The sequence below is a fragment of the Genypterus blacodes genome, unplaced genomic scaffold (genome assembly GCF_046128005.1).
Source record: "Genypterus blacodes isolate CSIRO-AG114 ecotype Tasmania unplaced genomic scaffold, CSIRO-AGI_Gbla_v1 ptg000032l_1, whole genome shotgun sequence".
Taxonomy (NCBI): Eukaryota; Metazoa; Chordata; class Actinopteri; order Ophidiiformes; family Ophidiidae; genus Genypterus; species Genypterus blacodes.
Window position 1 is genome coordinate 6,315,001 of NW_027466845.1, and position 19,704 is coordinate 6,334,704.

General features: G+C 47.9%; 1 protein-coding gene across 2 annotated transcripts in view; it reads left to right on the forward strand.

The window, feature by feature from the left end:
* schip1 (schwannomin interacting protein 1) overlaps nt 1-19,704 on the forward strand; it is a 153,426-nt gene that overhangs the window by 4,472 nt on the left and 129,250 nt on the right. Inside the window, exons 3-5 of one of the 2 annotated variants that reach the window (XM_076146392.1) lie at nt 1,267-1,334; nt 1,481-1,570; nt 2,561-2,727. In XM_076146392.1, coding sequence (XP_076002507.1) covers nt 1,267-1,334; nt 1,481-1,570; nt 2,561-2,727 — 325 coding nt within the window. The remainder of the gene's footprint in view (nt 1-1,266; nt 1,335-1,480; nt 1,571-2,560; nt 2,728-19,704) is intronic. The other variant, XM_076146391.1, reaches the window with a different exon arrangement.

The following is a 19,704-nucleotide window of genomic DNA, read 5'->3' on the forward strand; positions in this document are numbered from 1 at the left end:
TGATGGAATCCTCATTACATCCTGATGGGAATCCATAACCAGAGAGCTCAGGGACAAACATTGTGTATAGAAGAAGTACCTCTGTTTACCACAAGGGGAATTGCAGCCTCAAGTGTCAATCATTCCTCCTGTTCTCGGGTGGGAGGGGTTTAGTAGGAGGGAGGAGTTTAGGAAGAGGGAGGCGGGATTCCACACACTGCACCATCTGACACACTGCTGCTACATGAATAAACAACAATATCATCTGCAAACAAACGAATAAATTATGTTTTGTTCATCGTTACGTAGTTTTTATCAACGCATCACTGTAACCCTTTCATACCTGAATGGGACCAAAGCAAACCAACGCCCTGAAGCTTATTATCTTCACTCTAAGATGAAAGATTTAGTTGGTTCTTCTTTCGTGTTATCTCTCCTCCTCAAAGTTCTTTCTGAATTAAATCAAATGAAAGTTGCTTGTTGGTACAGTTGCACATTAAACCCTCACTGCTCTGCCATCCTGCACACTTAATCCCCTTTAGTTTGGCTGAGTGAGAACATCATAACATCATGACTAATTCAACACACACTGCTGTATTCACACAGGCCTGTAGACACACACACACACACACACACACATACACACAGACGCCCGAACTCAAACGTGAATAAATATTCGCAGCAGCTCGCTCCCGTTGGCTAACAGATAGATGAGTGAATATGGGAGATGGAGTGGAGCCGCTCAGGGAAGACATCCATCTGCCCGCTTCAATTGAGCTTTATGGCCGTGGCCCCAGAGTTGCGTTGCCCCTGGCCCTCAGCCTCGTCTGGCTCGCACACACACACACACACACACACACTCGCACACACTCACACTGACTATTCTCCATCAGGAACTGCATGCAGCACACGAACATCCAGATTCGACTTTCTTTCTTTCTTTCATTTCTTCTAAATCCCTTCTCTGTGTTTGTGATTACATTTATGCGTATGTTAACAGAAGCTGAACTGCTGCCAGTCAGGTTAATAAACAGCTGACGGGGTTAGAAATAATAAAACGAGCAGTTCGTCTCCTCTGTTTTGGCTCAGTAGCACAAACCGAGGCAGACAAACGGTGCGTGTGGGAGGATTAAGCAATTACACATTTGCCCGATACCGCAGCCTTATAATTGTGTTCTGCCAAAGCACAAATCTCTCTCTCTCTCTGTCTCTCTCTCTCTCCCTCTCTCCTTTGGCACTAATCATCAAATAATCTGCTTGATATTTTGCCGCTCCCCCCCCGTGCAGGAGGAGGTGAAGAAGTATCATCGCTACTGCAACCACAGCGGAGGACAAGCGGTGTCCAAGGTGGAGAGGTAAGATGCCTGGAAAAAAGAGCTGCCGGGTCCAATTGAGTTTGAAACACACTCAAGCTCCAAACGCTTTTAGCCCCCTGTGAATAAATGCTTTTAATGGTTTCGGCCTTTTCTCACCTCAGATCTCTCTGTCTCTTCTGTCACAGAAGCCGCCCTCGTCGGAGCGAGGAGGAGGCTGACAACAGCCCTAATCGCCGCGAGCAACAACATCATCGCCTAGAGACCAAGGCTATTGTGTGAGTACCACCTGTGGCTTAAGTGACGGCTGGTGATTGTCCTTTTCACCGTTGCGTCGAGCGTTGACCCTGAGAGGTGCATCGTTTTCATCTCGCTTGAAATCCGTTTATCCGCGGCTTTAGTTCAATCTGGGCCATGATTAGGTTTGTGAGTAGGGGGTCAGAGGGGACGGACCCCCATAGACTGCCTCTCTAACACCGTTTTACTTGAACATGTGTCCGGGTTTTATAGGCCCCGGGTTCGCCTTGGGCTTCTGAAGAGGAGGACGGAAGAGGAGAGGCTGTGTGTTTTCTAGGGAATAGTTGACATAATTGGGGTGCAGAAAGGTGAAAGAGATTGAAGAAAGTGTGGGGATGAACTCGCGCAGAAAGCTGTGGAGAGGGAGGCGTGAAGAGGAGGGAGAGGGGAGAGGGAGGGGAGGGGAGGAGGGCAGAAAGAGAGGTGGTGGACAAATTACAGATGGAGGAAGGAAAGAGGAAAGGTATTGGTTTTGGAGGTAGGAGTTATGGCTTAATTCAATTTGTTCCATTTGGCTCAGCTGCCTCGACGCTCCACTGGAGTCCAATGTGTTTCTCCCATCGGGTAATTGATCCGCCTCTCCATCCTCGGACCCTGGCGTTGGTGTGACCGGAGGGATGAAAGAGAGTGTGAACGCTGCAGGTGTGCGTGTGTGTGTGCGCGTGTGTGTGTGTGTGTGTGTGTGTGTGTGTGCGCGCGCGCGCGCGTGGGTGAGGGAGGTGGGGCGAGGTCAGAAAAACTGGTGAGGGAAGCCAGAAAAATAAAGTCTAGAGAAGGTGTGTGTGAGAAAGAGAGATTTATTCTGTGTATTTTGTTCAACAAGACGATGTCTGTAGTAGATAGTAGTAGATAAAGAAGATGACACAGGACATCCAGACGTTACTTTATTCATCAATTTGCCACCTTTGGCAGTGCCATAATCGTCTCTATCACGCCGCCCTAATCGATATTTCTCCCGATGGCGTTCCCAGGATCCAGCGCGCCTGGCGTGCCAGCGTGTCCCGCAAAGACAGCTGGGAGAAGAGCAGTCAGACCGGCCGTCGTCGGGGAGGGACCAAGCTTTCAGGAAGCCTCCAGACCGCCGTGACCGCTACCATTCTGTCCACGGTAAGACAAGAGCGCAACACGACCCAGACGAGTGGGCGAGAGAAACTGTTTGACTTAAGTATGTGTGTGGGGAATGAAAGAGAGATAATGGAGTGTGTAGATGCACTAATAAAGATGAGAGTGAGCGAGGGGGCGAGGGAGGGGTGTTTACCTCCAGTGTCATCTGGGGCACCACGGGGGGTCGTAACTGTGGAGGTGGAGGGTGCCAGCTGGCTTGGTGCCCAGATCTGTAATTAGCTGTTAATTAGGTAAATGTTCAAAGCTGGTTGATTGATTAATGAAGTGCCTCTGCCACCCCCCCCCCCCCCCAACCCCCAAACACCCACTGCTTCCTGGTTCCCCATAGGAGTGAGGGGGAGGGGGGCAATTAAATGCTGCTCATGGGGCATGGCAGCCAAACAAAACAACCAGACAGGAGAGAGCGACTGAAGATCTAACTGACAGACAAGGACACATACACACACGCGCGCTGTTACCTGCCCACGCTCACTGCAGTGCGAGTGCAAGCGCGAACACAGAGAAATATGATGTCATGTCTGCATACTCACCTGTGTGTGTGTGTGTGTGTGTGTGTGTGTGTGTGTGTGTGTGTGTGTGTGTGTGTGTGTGTGTGTGTGTGTGTGTGTGTGTGTGTGTGTGTGTGTGTGTGTGTGTGTGTGTGTGGGAAGCAATTTTCCCTCTTTTTTTGTAACCAGCATTGGAGAGAGAGAGGCTCCCTCATCAAACAGATGGGCCACTGTCCTATTGAGACTGTGTGTAAGAGTGTGTGTGTATGTGTGCACGTGCAGGCTTTGTTTTCAGGGTGTTTGTTCTGCTTGAAAGAGTTTGTTGTTCATTAGCACAGCAGCAAATGTCTTTCTAATTAGAAAGAGTTACTGTAACTTGCCAGCAAAGACGCCAATGAGCCTCCTCCTCCTTCTCCTCCTCTCCCTCTTCCTCCTCTCCTTCATCGTTTCCCTCTCCCTCTCTCCTCCTCCTCTACTTGATCGTTCCCCTCTCCTCTTCTTTCTCCTCTTCCTCCCCTCCCTTGTTGTGTCCCTCTCCACCTCTTTTGCCTCCTCTTCTCCTTCATCATGCCCCTCTCTCCTCCTCTTGCCTCCAGCTCCTACACTCTCTTCACTCCCTTACATCACTCCCACAACACACTCTCAACTCTCTCCATTTGTTTGTCTGGGGGTTTCTTACGTCACCCTACCTTACCTTCTCTCTCTGCCCACACACACACACACACACACACACACACACACACACACACACACACACACACACACACACACACACACACACACACACACACACACACACACAAATGTGCACACACACTCTCTCTCCTGTGGCTGAACTCTCTGAAGGACAGACATTCATCAGTGTAAGGCCAGGGTGCCACATTACATGTGTGTGTGTGCGTGCGTGCGTGTGTGCGTGTGTTTGTGTGTGTGGGTGGGTGTTCATACGAGCTCTTGTTACTCCAGTGGGTTTGAAGGACCTTGCTGCTGCCCTGTAGGCGAGGGGAAGAGGGGAGGGGGGGGGAGAGGTTCAAAACATACTTCATGCATTTTTCATATAGGACTGATATTGAATGCCATACACACACACACCCAGACACACAGACACACACACATACAAACACATACACAAAAACACACACACACACACACACACACACACACACACACACACAAACAAACACAGGAACAGATAAGATAAGATTGCAGAGAGCTTACATACGGAATATATACACACACACACACTCGCTCTTTCTAACACCTCCCTGGATGAAGCTTGGCTCACATCAATGTCAAGCTGTCTCTCGCGGCTTCCTGTCTTCATAGTCCATACATTACCCCTCCGTATCCGGCGGCGCTCGTGTGAGTCCTGTTGCCGTGGCCCCGAAACCCAAATGCATTATTTATACAGCGGGCGGCGTGCAGGAGGGGGCAGGGGGGCGGGGTCAGGCCCCTACGTGTCCTGCTCTGGCCTCTTGATAGTAAATCAATAGGTCTGACTGTTGTGGACACAGCGCCTCCGCCACGGGCCGCGCAGGTGCTTTGCTGCGTAGGCGACTATACGGAGGAGCGGCGTCCGAGGGTGCCAGAGAGTTTGTATCCGCCGGCTCATTGGTATTGATCAGCGGCCTTCAGATATATTACCGTGAATTTATGCTGCGGGATCGTAACACGGTGTTACTTACTGCGACCTAAAACGCTGACGTTCAGCGAAAAAGGCCTCACAAGTTTAAAGCCCGACAGTGAGAGGAGGAAGAGTCATGATTCAGAGGTCCAAATTCACACTCTGGATGTCCACATCGTCTCCTGCATGTGTCCTTATGGCGCAAGTTGAAGTTGCGAATTGAAACGCGTATAACCACTCAAATATCACCAGCTTGAGGTCATTTTGGTGGAATCAGCAGTTTTGTTTGTAGCGTTTCAGTACTTGTTGATGTCAAGTTTTGTATTTGCGGGTTGGATAATTTTCCTAATGGGTCCAAATACATGCAGAAGGTGAACGGTTGTCTTGGCTGAAATGTTGAATTTTACAACCGTTTGGCTACAGATTGCTGCCAAAGCTGAGTGGGCGTGGCTACGATATGTCTGACCAACGAATCGGTCCACTGGAACCACATCTGCACTCACATCAGTTGACCAGATGGTGGCGTTCTTAGAACAAGAGAGGTATTTTATGTCATTTCTGTACCCAACTGTCACAATAACCTCGCCAAACTCGTACAGTTGGCTTAGCGTCTCTCTGAGTATTGTTTCGGCGTGCGTGTGAAGCGCAGCGTCCATACATTCTAACTTAGTTGCTTGAGTGCGTCCAGATGAGTCACAGCTGAGTGTTCCTCCAGGATGAAGCTGCCATTTCCATTCAGGGACACGAGCCTGTGATCAAAGCCAAAGTATTGGATTTGAGGATGGAAGATGAAATGCTTCGGCGCCCTACCTGCCATTACCGAGAAACTAATATGGCTGCCGGGGCTGCCTGACCGCTAATGGAGTGATTTCAGTGATGGATAGATAGAAGAGACGATCAGCGCGAGAGAGAGAGTTAGAGACAGAGAAAGAAGAACGAGTGGGAAGTCTGGTACAGCTCCGATGCGTCTGTGCCCGGTAAACTGTGGCGGTATGTGTTTGTTTGCCGAACATGGATCTGTTCCCGTCGCCGTGACATGTTTGCGTTTTTTTTTGCTTTGCGGCCCGGCAGAGAAGGAGAGAGAGAGATGGAGGGAGAGAAGGAGATGAGAGAGAGTCCTGCAGCATGCGTGGGACATCATTCTCTCATTTCTCACTGCCAGGCGTTCCACAAAGCAAAGTGACGGCTTCATCCGTGCCTCCACCTCCACCTCCCCTTATAATCCCTTCTCCGTCTCTGTCGCTCTGTCATCCCTCGCTTTTCCGCCCACTGCATCTTGATGCGAGCGCACACACAAACGAAAACACCACAGTCGGCCGTTTTCTACAGACAGATGCTGACGGATGAGTCGCTTCATCGTCAGCGGTCGGCGTCTCGTTTGAAATGAATTTATCTCCCGCTGCCCGCTGGCTCCGCGTCCATGGGCTTTAACTCATTTAGGATCCGGGACATTTGCCTGTCAGCTTATTTGCTGTCAAAGTCGCTCATACATTCAGAAGTTCACACAGGGTCACTTGCTAAAGTAACTACCTATCATATATAAACACAGGGGACAATACAGACTGTTGTCATGTGTCGTCAGGTGATTCCTTCTACCAGCACCACATTAGTTGGCATGCTAGCTTATCTTCCATGCTAGCTGTAGCTGTAGCAGTATAAATTGTGGTGCTAATTCCAAACTAAGGGCCATATTTATGTCTGCAGATGTTTTTTAGTTTAGTTTTTTACTGCAAATGACTGAAATTGTGTTAAATCTATTATGTATTGGGTTGTTCCTCATGTATGACCATCAAAATGTGGCAAGAAGGAATGGAAACTGAATTAGAACTTGATACGGGAGAGGAAACTTTGTGAGAACGTGAGACTAAGCGTAAACTTTACTGCACTATAGAATAATGCTGGATAGGCTTATTATTGTTATAGATTTAAATTCATCACTTAAGTTTGTTCTACATTAAATGCTCGTCAGATATTTTTGCTCAGTGATACCAGCCCGCTATTCGTTCTTGTCAAATCCACTATAAAAATATGTGAATTATTGCTGTTATCAGTGGAAATGTGTGACATTTGTTGGTTTTTAAGTAGTGAATATCTGACGGCCAGTGCATCCATAATCTTTCCTGTTGGATGGTGAAGTAACATCGATACCTCGGCTGCCTTTCCTTTCCTTCCCCTCACAGTTATTGCATCCCTCAGCAACACAAGCAGTCGGCACCATCGCGTACAAATCATTATTCATTCATTCAGTGGATGCGGCATCACGTGACATTTTGACGCAGGTGAAGATGTGTGTGTTTGTGTGTGTGTGTGTGTGAGCAGGTGTGCAATACAGCCATTGATTTTTTGGGGGAGCCCAATGGGAAGATACTGTATGTTAAAGATTTATCAATGCTACATGGTGGAGAAGAGAGAGAACCTGTGTTTGTCCAGGAGGTATAGCGAGATGGAAGGATGGATGGAGAGAGAGAGAGTAGAAGATGGAGAGGAGATGTGAGGGTTATGTCTTAGAGCCTCCATGTGTCTACGTGTGACAGTGTGAGTGTAGGCGTTGGGTTCACTCAGCCAAGTGTCCCAGATTAATGTTGACTATTAGACCTGTGGACCAGCACACACACACACACACACACTCACCCACACACCTTATAAGTGCTCACGTAGACGAATATAAACACACCAACAGCCTTCAGTGGCACATTAAGAGCAACTTATGACCTTTAAAAAAAAAAAAGGAAAATCAATAGAGAGACTGCTACACAAATGGAGAAGAGGTGACGAGCGAGGAAGAGGAGAGAGGGGCGGGACGAAGAACGAATGCAATTTCACTGCGGCGCTTACCAGGAATCTCCGGGTTTTGGAATATTTACGAGGAGCCGCTGCAGGCATTCCAATTAGGGCGGCGCTTTACAGTTTGGGCCTATGGGGGTTTTGATTGGACGCCGCAGCTCTTTGCATACCCCCACCAAGCCCACCGAGCCTCTAATTGGTTATTTATCTAGAAAACATGGCATTTGCTTTGACGTTACTTACACTAAATGAGCGCGCAGCCACATGCTCACACGCACACACACACGCTCGCTCAAACTATAACAACATAAATCTGCTGGAAGCGTCTCCCAACCATCTGCGGCTGTAATAACAATCTGCTACCTAAGGCTATACACTCTTCTGTTCCATTACGCCGCAAACACTCCCATTGCCCGATGCTCCACACACACATACACACACATACACACACACACACGTACACACACACGTATACACACACACCTCTACTCCTGAGTAATCCCATCTACCGCCAAGCCTTTTTATCCACTTCTCCTTCTTCTCCTTCTCCTTTAACACATATAAGGTTTGTCCTCCGTCTCACACGCGGCATATAGTTCGTCCCCGTGGCCGGCTTGTCCTCCATAATGAGCTCCCTGGAGGAGCGAGGAGCAGGCGTAAAGAGGGAGTGGAACGGAGGGTCGATCTCCTCTCCGACCTGAAAGGATTGGAGGGGGAAAACCTCTGGGGTGGGGTTTTCTTCCTCCCCTCTCCTCCGTTCATCAGACACCAGCCATTACTGTCCATTAACAAGATCAGAGGCGTGCTGTCCCCCCGCTTGGCATTGGTGGTGGTAGTTGTGGGGATTCTGTCAATGTTTCAAACTCTGAAGTATTTGCAGAATGATCCGTTTCAAGAGTTTTCCACCACTTCTACTACTACCAATCAATTATTCATTGGACGCATCTTTGTGTGTGTAAGTTTCTATCTATACTATCGAATAAGGGATCGGAGCAGAGCAGCGCAGGCTCGGGAGACATCTGTGGGTGGATTTCTCACTGGCACATTTGATCCGTCTGCCCTTCCTGGTGTCTGTTTGATCTACGAGTAAAGGAAGAGGGAGTGGCCGTGCTGCGGTGAAACGCACAGAACCAGCGACCGCCTCCACTGCACCCAGAAGGGTGCATTCTGATAAGAGGTTTCGCGTGTGTGAAGATGTGTTTGTTGTCGTCGTTGTTGTTGTTGTATTTTCGGTCGCTGTGTTCGAAAATCGTCTTCGTCCAAAGTCTTAAAGTCCCGAATCTGTCTGAAAGCATTTGCATGTGTGTTATGCAAGTGCAAAGGTATAGGCACATAGTGTGTCTGTCTGTGTGTGCGTTTGTGCATGCAGCCATTGGCCTGAATGTGTCCTCTCCTAATCTCCTACATCACCATGGTAACAGTGAACTCGCTCAGGATGCCCTTATTTACTTATGCAAATTACGTCCTGCTACTCTCCAACCTGTCAATCACAAACCCCGAGCACACATCCTGCCAAAAAGGTGAGAGCTGACCCGGTGTGTTAGACTATGGCTCAGTGTGTCAGTCATCGCCCTTTTCCTGCCAGGAAAGTTTTCGATAATGTCATCGTAATGTCCGTGGTTGATCTCTTTGTTGTCGTGTGATTTTAATAATGTTTGTGCCTCAGTTGTTCTTCTAGTCTCTGGACATCCTTATGTAACATCTATCAGTGTAAAGTTTAATTAGACGGAGCCCTTTGAGATGAACCGTCTGATTATTAAAGAGGGACTGGAACGTATATACACAGAGGCAGATATATACATATACATGATACCAAAGAAGAAGAGAGAGAGAGAGAACAGGCAGTAAGATGAGATGAGGTTGTGTGTTTGTACTTCTATTCCCTGTGTAGAATGACAAATCAAACGGTGCAGGCAGAGAGTAAGACATCATACCCATATCGCTAAAATCGCTGGATTCTCGGGCGAAAGCGATGTCGGCGAGTCGCCTTGGATAAATAATAGTTGTTGTGTCCGAGCGGCTCAGTGATCGGCCCGCATGACGCTCAGTCAAACAGCCTCATCAGTAATGGAGGGCAGGAACCACTCCGGGTCTTTAGCCGGCGTGTATGGTTAATGGCTACTCACGGGCTACTGTTCTATCTCACTGAACTTAATGGTATGTGTGTATCTGTGTGTGTGTGTGAGTGAGGGGGGAGAGAGAGAGAGGTTTACAATAGACTTTACAGTAAAACATTCGCCGCGCCGAATGACATCGTGCATCAACTCCAAATGTTCCTTCCGCAGTCGTTTAGCAAGAAGCTATTTCCTGCCTCAGAGTGAGCAGAGGACAGGGAGAACATTATTAGTGTTAAATACAAAATGCCAACACAGCGAGGGAGAGAGAGGGAGAAACAGTTTTCACTCCCCCCTCCCCCCCCGACCTGCACAAACTCCCCATCTGAGTCCTTTGTCCACATGAAGAAGAAAGTTCGTAGACAAACTGCTGGTTAATTAGCGTCTCTGCTCCGTCTGCTGTAACGTATTTGGCTCCAACACGTTCCGGATTTTTGGGGTCGACTCTCAGTGTCCTTGATGGTGCTCTCCTTTGCTGGGTGAATGCTTTAATTAAGTTGAGCAGGTCGGCTTGGTTTGCTTCTCCTCTTCTCCCCAGTCCAAATTACGCATCTTAAAATACTTTGTGAACTTTGCCTTTGTTCGAAACTCAACCATCTGTAGAAAGTTTTATGAGGCAATACAACATTTTACTTTTTATACAATTGGCTTTTTCCTTTCCTAACACCTAACCACTTTTAAAGCACATGTATCTCTCTTCCAAGTCATACTTATACACAGAAATAGCTACTAAACTCCCTTTACCTGCTTCCAAGGTCCTCAACTCAAAGCTCATGATGTTTGTTACAATGATATAGAGCTACAAACCAAACAAGAGCCTCTTCTTCTTCTTCTGATGTTAACAGAATTATGTCAATAAAGTCACTTTGATCGCCCTCTTGCATATCTCCATCTGTAACGTCTCATTTAGAGAGAGAGTGTGTGATAGAGAGAGAGAGAGAGAGAGAGAGAGAGAGAGAGAGAGAGACATCACAGCGTTTCCTGCAGTCGCTGCTAAAGCACAAAAGCACGAGGACGATATTACATTATTAGTAATATTCAAAGAGATGTAAGATTAGAGTCATTAGGCGGCGAGGAGGAGATGAAGAGCGCCAGTGAAGATGAAGAATGGTCGGGTCTGAATGATTAAAGCAGCAATATGCAGGTTCCGGGGGAGAAAAATGACTCGGGGAACCTAATTGAACATTTTCCACATTCACCGCAAAACAAAGAAGCCGAATGTTCCGACGGAGGCGAAGGCAATGACGACGGCGTGAAGCGAAGCAACAGCCAGCCGATCTGGGCCTTTATTAGATCCTGTAGGAAAACATTACGCCGCCGCGGCTAATTACAGAGCGCAGACGGCGTTCTGGGGATTGTGCCGGAGTTTTATTTACTCGGCCCCAGACGCGGAGTTGACGTTTTTATGACTTCTCCAACATTTTCTCCTCGTAATTGTTCCTCCTTTAATTAATGCGGCGGGTAAAACACTGTAACTGGCAGCGAAAGTGGCAGCATGAGAGCATCTAAGTGTGTGTGAGAGTGTGTACGAGTGTGTACGAGTGTGTGGAGTCCTTTTAAAGTACAAGAAAGAGCAAAGTAAAGTACCTGGACTTACACGCTGAGCTTTTATTACTTCTCATCTGTGTAACCTCAGTACTTCTGTATCCTCTCTCTGTCTCTCTGTCTCTCTCTCTCTCTCTGTGTCTGTCTGTCTGTCTGTCTGTCTCTGCCCCTCCCTCCCTCCATCTCTCTCTGTCTCTCTCTCTCCTCCTCCCTCCCTCTCTCTCTCGCTCTCTCTCTCTCTCATACTTACACTGTGTAGTTTGACTGTTAATTGGTTTGTCGTACCACCAAAAATAACCGAGACACACACACACACACACACACACACACACACACACACACACAGACACACACACACTCCTCTGTCTCGCTCGCTCTCGATCTCTCGCTCCTTTCATCACACTATCCACAACACGAGCGATTATCAGCTTCTAACCCAAAAATGGGACAAGAGCCGATTGCGTAATGACATTAATACACGATGAATGGATTTAAGGAATTAAGCACACAAGTAACCATGACAACCATCTTATGCTGAGGATCCTTAAAGCTCTGTGTCCTGACTCGACTCCTCCAAAAGAGGTGCAAGACTTTCTTGAATCAGTCCTGGTGATCAAAGCCAGGATGTATAAAACACACACACACACACACATTTTCACTCACATAACCACAGTATTGCAGGGTTGCGGTCAGGGACTGTGTGTGTGTGTGCATGTGTGTGTGTCTGGATGATGAATTTCAATGATGTCCTGACTGCAATGCTGCAAAATAAAACCCAATTACCTCATTAACCTGTGGGACGTGTGCTCAGATGCAGGTGTGTGTGTGTGTGTGAGAGAGAGAGTGTGAGTGTGTGCAAGTGTGTGTGTGTGGTTTCCTAAAATATTCAAACCGCTGCTATTGATGCGAGGTTACCATCACCTCCATTCTTCTTTTTCTGCTCTGTCCCTGACACAAAGAGGACAACTTCAAACACACACATGCACACACACACAGATGCAGACCTCCCACACCTCTCCACCTTTAAAAAAGAAATGGAGTGTATTGAAAAGCAACCCAGAACAGACTGAAGGGGAGAGACTACGACGCTTCCTCTTCCTCCTCCTCTTTCCCTTCCTCGTCTCCCTCCATAGCTATAGATTGTATAGAAAACATCCGCAGCCGTCACATATAGATTTTTACTGTGTCAATAAAAACGGGTAAATTCTGCGTCTCAGCACAACACGGCGGAGCGGGAAGGAGCTGTGCGTGACGGGGCGACAGCAGGGCCGTAGACGCTGTGTCACGGTTATATTTAGCTCCTTATCTCCCAGACGGCTCCCCGAGCGAGCGAGTGAGCACACACACACACACACACACACTCACACACACACACTCGCCTATTCTGGTGAGAACTGAGGACGAGGAGGAGGAACAGCTAATGCTCCCTGGCTGCTCAGACTGTAAGCACGAGCATCAATAATGAGGTTTGTGCCCAGACGGGAAAAGGCAAAAAGTTTTAGGTCCTCGAGATCCAACGGAGGTTTTTCATATCATAAAATGGGAAGAATAAGAATCAGTAATCTTCCATCTTTTCTGGAAAGTTGCCCCCCGCCCCCACCCTCCCCCCACCCCCTCTGTGCCTACCTCATCTTTAATGTATGCTGACCTTTGTATATGGCACTAATGCCCTGGAGGCTGGAGGTAGCTGGAGGCTTTCCTCCTTGTTAGCCTCCGGTTGATTGCAAACAGCCATTACACACACACACACACACACACACACACACACACACACACACACACACACACACACACACACACACACACACACACACACACACACACACACACACACACACCTCCTGGTATCTCTTTTCGTCACAATATTCGTCACAAACTTGCAGTAACTTTGGTGATTTTAAGCTTTATTGTGTGTTTACTTGAACGCAGACGAGTTTAACACAACCGGCACAGGAAGTGAAATGGTTCAGGAGCTTAAGGACGACTATTATTAATGTAAAGATAACAGATGGATGCCTGTTTACTGTGGTAGAGGAGGTGTGAGGCATTTAGGTCACTTTCCTCGCTGTCTGACAAACATGGCCGACTTGAAGGTTGAGGTTGTGTGTGTGTGTGTCTGCGCGTGTGTGTGTGTGTGTGTGTGTGTTCGTCAGTGAAGGTGTCGACAGTGGAAGGGAAGCCAATGATGCAATAAGAAAGAGAGACAAGGTGCTTCCTGTGGAGACGTACGTGTTGATTCACAGCCTCATGCACACACACACTTTCTCTCTCTCTCTCACACACACACACACACACACACACACACACACACACACACACACACACACACACACACACACGAGACAATCACAAGTCCGATCTTTGCCCGTCTGGTCTGTCTGTGGTGATTGTGCCTCCGGGCTCGTCTCTCTATCTTGTGCTGATGCTGATCTTTACCCTTTACTGCTCACACACACACATACACACACACACGAGCAGAGGATCTATAGAACATTATAACTTATGTGATGTTTCCCTCTTGATGGACTCTCTCTCTCTCTCTCTCTCTCTCTCTCTCTCTCTCTCTCTCTCTCTCTCTCTCTCTCTCTCTCTCTCGCCCGCCCCCTCTCTCTCTCTCTCTCTCTCGCCCCCTCTCTCTCTCTCTCGCCCCCTCTCTCTCGCCCGGTCAGCCTATTCCCCTGCCGGCTGCCCCGTATGTCAAGGACAAATGACTTATCAGTCTCCATCCATCTCTTTGTCTCCCTGTCCCTTGTTCACTCTGTCTGTCACGGCCACTGTGGCCGCCGGGCAGAGGAGGAGGAGGAGGAAGAGGAGGAGGAGGAGGAGGAGGCAGCAACAGAGGTCAGCCCTCCTGCGTCCTCCTCTGTCCCTCTCCAACTTTACGTCCGGCGGGACACAGGGTCACTGACTGACATTTATTGCTGTGGATATTGAGCATGATTTAGACTAGGAAGTGTGTGTGTGTGTGTGTGTGTGTGTGTGTGTGTGTGTGTGTGTGTGTGTGTGTGTGTGTGTGTGTGTGTGTGTGTGTGTGTGTGTGTGTGTGTGTGTGTGTGTGTGTGTGTGTGTGTGTGTGTGTGTGTGTGTGTGTGTGTGTGTGTAAAGGATCCTAATCTTATATTTAGCACTTTTACATCTGGTTTCATACAGAGCCAGAATGTCAGTGCAGATGGGTCAGGTCACCTTTGATTTGATTGGTTGAACCTTTTGCAGAAGCTTCAATTACTTCTGTCATAAAACGGAAATGCAAATTCACACCAAACTGAGGGTGAAAACAGAACCGACCAAGAAGAGACTTACCTGAACACACACTGCTCCAACCTGCCTCACCCATGACTGTAAGGTTTCATACAGTAGTGCTGCTCTACACACACACACACACACATACTCATACATACACACACACACACACACACACACACACACACACACACACACACACACACACACACACACACACACACACACACACACACCATGGTCTCTTCCCCATTTTCCTCCTGATTGAGATTCTGCACCAATCCTTCACTCCAGCCTTCCACCTCCAACCTCCATCCTAACCTCCGACCCAGATGTCAGATATCCACAACCCAACCCTGAGCCCAGCGAGCTGCCGGGGGAAGCCAGCTGCTCGCTCGCTCCCTCGCTCACTCCCTCGCTCGCTCACACCACCGCTGCCACCTTATCAAAGGGGAGGAGTGATTCAGAGAGAGAAGTGTCCTTTTACATTAATATGAAGAGCGAGCGATTGAATCAGGACGGGTTTATCAGCGAGCATCTCTGCAGGCTTCCGCTGTCTGAGAGGTATTTAATTAGATCGCAGCCATTTTCCCACTCGGGCCTTCGGCGCTCCGGCGTTTTCTTCTTTTCCTTTTTGCGTCTCTCGCCCTGTAATCTCTCCACACGCAGCCTTTTCATCCTGCACCTCCCAGAGATTTAGATTTATCCCACAGCCTCTTAGGAAGAGAACAGAGAGAAGCTGGATTGAGTGTGTCCGTGCGTGTGTGTAGTTGTGTGTGCGTGTGTGTGTGAGACTCATGCACTGTGTAGCTATGACATCTCCATAAAGGTGGTGGTGATTCAGAAAGCTGCACGGTTTAGAGCCCCGGTATGTAAAACAGGTCACGTTGACAAGGACGTGTGTTCACCAGTGTGTGTGTGTGTGTGTGTGTGTTTGAATATTTGCTGACATAGGCTCTGTGCCCTCCAGCAGCTCTGTCTGCTTACCCAACTCTTATTAAAGCAGTAAATATGGCCCGGACGTAAATTTGACGTCATGACTTAAATCTCCCTCTCTCGCTCTCTCTCTCCCCCTCTCTCCCTCTCTCTCTCTTGTCCCCTCACCCCCCTTGTGTGCGTGTGTACACGTGTGTAATGTGTGTGTTGCTAATGCTCATTAATGTGGCCTCCTTCTAATTGCAGGAGGCCAAGTATTGCTGGGGGCCAAAGTTTGTCTCCTCTCTCTGTCTGAAATATGCCTCGGCCCCTCCAGTCCTCATCAATCGCCTTTAAAAGCTCCTTGATTTATCGGCGGCTCCACTCGTTGCCATTTTATTTGTTTATTTATTTATTTATCTTTTTACGAGTGTGTTGTAATTGGAGTTTTATGTAGATGTTCCGAGACCCTTAAAGAGCCCAAACATGCGCCAAAGTGTTACGACGCCCTGCGCGCCAATCTCACAGGTATATTTGGGACGTTTGGATAGAACAGAACACACACACACACACATACACACACTCTAGAATAGCTCATAATCCTTTACAGGACCCTTGCGGATTTATTGGCATGACGATAACAATTAATTCCACACTTAAATTCCCGATTAAGACAGATTCAAACCCACCTGGCGTCACACACTCGCCTTCTTGCTGGCGGCTCGGAGGTAAGATTCACTTTATACGAGCTTAAACGTTAAGCTGCTTGTTACTTTAATGTACTTTTTTTTTTTTTTTTACGTCTCCCTCCTGCTCGGCTTTGGGTTGATTAAAATGTGTGTAATGTTCTGTTTTTAATCATTTTTTCAACCTTTGGCACAGGAATGACAGTTGGAAATGCAAAAGCTGTTGGAAAGCAAATCGCTGTGTACTGTCCCTTTAAAAACAGCAACTAAAAACAGGAGAAACGCCAAATTTACACGTTTTAAAATCCGTTTAATGTCTTTTTTTACAGCTCATCTGCAAAACTATGAATGCAGTTAAATGAATAAGGATCATTTATATGCAGATGCTATTATGCACTAATGTGTAAGGAGAGAATAATGAACAAATTCTGCTTTTGTCCGCGCAAAAAGAAACGTTAGACGCAGCGAGGCGCCACTCTGCTCCGGACTCTGTATTTACTGCAACATTACCAGCCGCCAGAGTCACACTGAGGCACGACGCCGTCACGTAACAAGACTGGGCTTTATTAAGGGGGTGATGGCATAAGGAAGGGAGGAGATGAGGAGGGGAGACAGGAGGAGATAAGGTGAGAGGAGAGGAGATAAGGTGAGAGGAGATAAGGTGAAAGCAGAGATGAGATTAGGTGAGAGAAGAGATGAGATAAGGTGAGAGGAGAGGAGGATATGAGGCCCGTCTTTGGTCTGACAATAGAAACAGTCTTCATTCTTCTTCTATGGTGTCTCTCACACACATGCTGTGAAAGTACTTTCAGTGCACGTTTATTATGCATGACATGACACACACTCGTTTCACACACTCGTTTCCCCGCGCCTGAATTCCAAAAATGAATTTGCATGTCTATGACTGTAGCCTCTCTCTCTCTCTCTCTCTCTCTCTCTCTCTCTCTCTCTCTCTCTCTCTCTCTCTCTCTCTCTCTCTCTCTCTCTCTCTCTCTCTCTCTCTCTCTCTCTCTCTCTCTCTCTCTCTCTCTCTCTCTCTCTCTCTCTCTCTCTCTCTCTCTCTCTCTCTCTCTCTCTCTCTCTCTCTCTCTCTCTCACAGCTAAATTCTACCTCATGAATAGCAGTGAAGGAGAATATCTCTGACTCGTGAAGGATCCCTCTGAACACTGTGCCTCATATACACACACACACACTCCTTAGTGTTAGAAGTTCAAAGAGAACACTACAAGGGTGAATGAAAGGAGGTGAAAGCTGGACAGCAGACAGAAACGCCCTCTTCATCATTATCATCATCACGCTGATGGAAGGAGCAGATTGGCTTTTTGTGAATGAATCCCCCCAGAGTGTGATCGCGTCCCGCAGACTCGAGGCCGCGTTCGCTCAGCGCCACTTCATGTTCACGTCGCCGCGTGTTGAACCTCGTCGTTTCTCCTTTGTGTCATCTGAAGCGGCGTGTTTCAGACAATCACCTCTCCTCCTCCTCTGTCTTCTTCTCTGCTTGACTCCTCCCTCCCTCCCTCCCCACCTCTCCTCCATCCTTGTCCCGTGGTTACCTGGGTAACAGTCACCTCACTAACCTTCCTTTTCGTAAGCGAGAGAATGAGCCAAATTTGATCAACTTCCTTCCTCTGGTGTTGATTTTAAAAATAAAGCCGCATTGAATGAAGTCAAGCATTCATCACATGCAAATTCCCTTTGTGTGTGTGTGTGTGTGTGTGTATGCGTGAAAAATGGTTAATTGCCCCTCCTGTTTGTCTCCTAGTGTCTGCGTCAGGTCCCTGTAGTAGGTAGTTTGTGTGAGAACACAACGTTTCAAAGTTTCCTTTCTGTGGTGTTTCAGCTCAGTAAGTGGAGCTGTGGAGTGGAACGTCCCTCTGCTTATGTTGTTATTGTATCCAGGATTAGCATTGAAGTTGTCGATAAACAGTTTAACAGGCCTTGTAAATCCAGCCAAGTCTATCCATGTGTGTGTGTCTCTGCCACTCGATGTGTGTGGCAGCTGAGCCGTGTCACACTCTCCTACGGCGAGGTGAAACGCTTTTTACCGCTCGCTGCTTCTGTTCTCTCCTCGCTCCTCAGGCTGCACCAACATCCAGGTGGGACGGCAGAAACTACTGAAGCCCAAAGGGCTACCCTGTGTGTGTGTGTGTGTGTGTGTGCCTGTGCTCTGCCATACCTGAGTGATGGTGTGTGTGTGTGCACGCCTGCATGATTTGTATCCAAACGCTAAGACGTAGCTGAAGGCAAACTTTTCTCTCTGCGCGGCGCTCCGTCTCCCGTGGCGATGCTTGCTGCCTCCCGCTGCCTCGGCAGGATTCGAGCGGCGCCACCATCTTCTCTCTCTGTTTGTGAGAGCGGCCGGAGAGGCAGAGAGCAACAAATCTGATTTATTTCACTACAGCCAGCGTCAATATTTAATATTTGAACTTTTCTCTGCACCGGCATGTGTGAGTGTGTGAGTGTGTGGGAGCTTTTCCATCTCCCATCATCACACTCCGCCTCATTAACTCCACCATCCAGCTGCATGACTAATAGACTTATATTACACTGATAACAATCCTGTTTGTGGTGGTAATTGTGTGAAGCAATTTCCATTCATATTAGCCCCGGTTCTACCAAGCCGATAAGGGAACGGGGATGCGTTCCCATCAACCGGCTGGAATTACTCATTAGATCAACAAATATCCGGCCTCGTGGTCGTCAATCCCAGCGGACGTCGGGAGGAACACGGGCCGCAGATGGGACCTGTCCGGGTCGCTCTCACGCCTGCTCAATCTCAAGTTGTGTGTTTGTGTGTGTGTGTGAATGTGTGTGTGTGTGTGTGTGTGTGTCTGGTGTGTGTGTGTAAACTAGTATGCGCTGTAAATAAGGTTTTTGCATATACAACGAACACTCAAGATAAAATGTTAAATATTCAAATCTCAGGATGCAGATTTCACTCACTTACTCACTCAATTACACACACACACACACACACACACAAGCACACACACTTATTCATGGCGATAAGCAGGGTCCTTATCAGCCAGTAGCAGAGGCTGAGACATGGCAGCCGAGTCACCTGCGTGCTCCTGAGTGGAGACAATGATGGCATTCATGGAACACACACACACACACACACACACACACACACACACACACACACACACACACACACACACACACACACACACACAGATGCTGGTGCCCTTCACCACCACGAGACAATGAGGCAGAGATGCTGCACTTAGACTCAAACTACTGACCAACGACCAACCGGTGGCTGGAACAGAAACCCCCCAAATTTGTCCAAATTCAGGTCGCGGACGTTCCAAGAATTTACTTTTCCCCCCTTTTCCACCTCAACATAGGTTTTTAGTATATCTGCACTCACTAATGCAGCAATTATAACAGTAATGATTGTGGGCGTGGCTTATATGGATGGGTGCAGATAGACCCAAGGCTAAATCGTCACCATCGACCAACCAATCACCAACATTCCCTATCTTTCTTCCCTGGATCACGACCAACCTTCCCACCAAGTTTCATAGAAATGTGTCAGTAGCTTTTTCAGAGATCTCCTGCTGACAGACGGACAACAGAAACATTCCTCC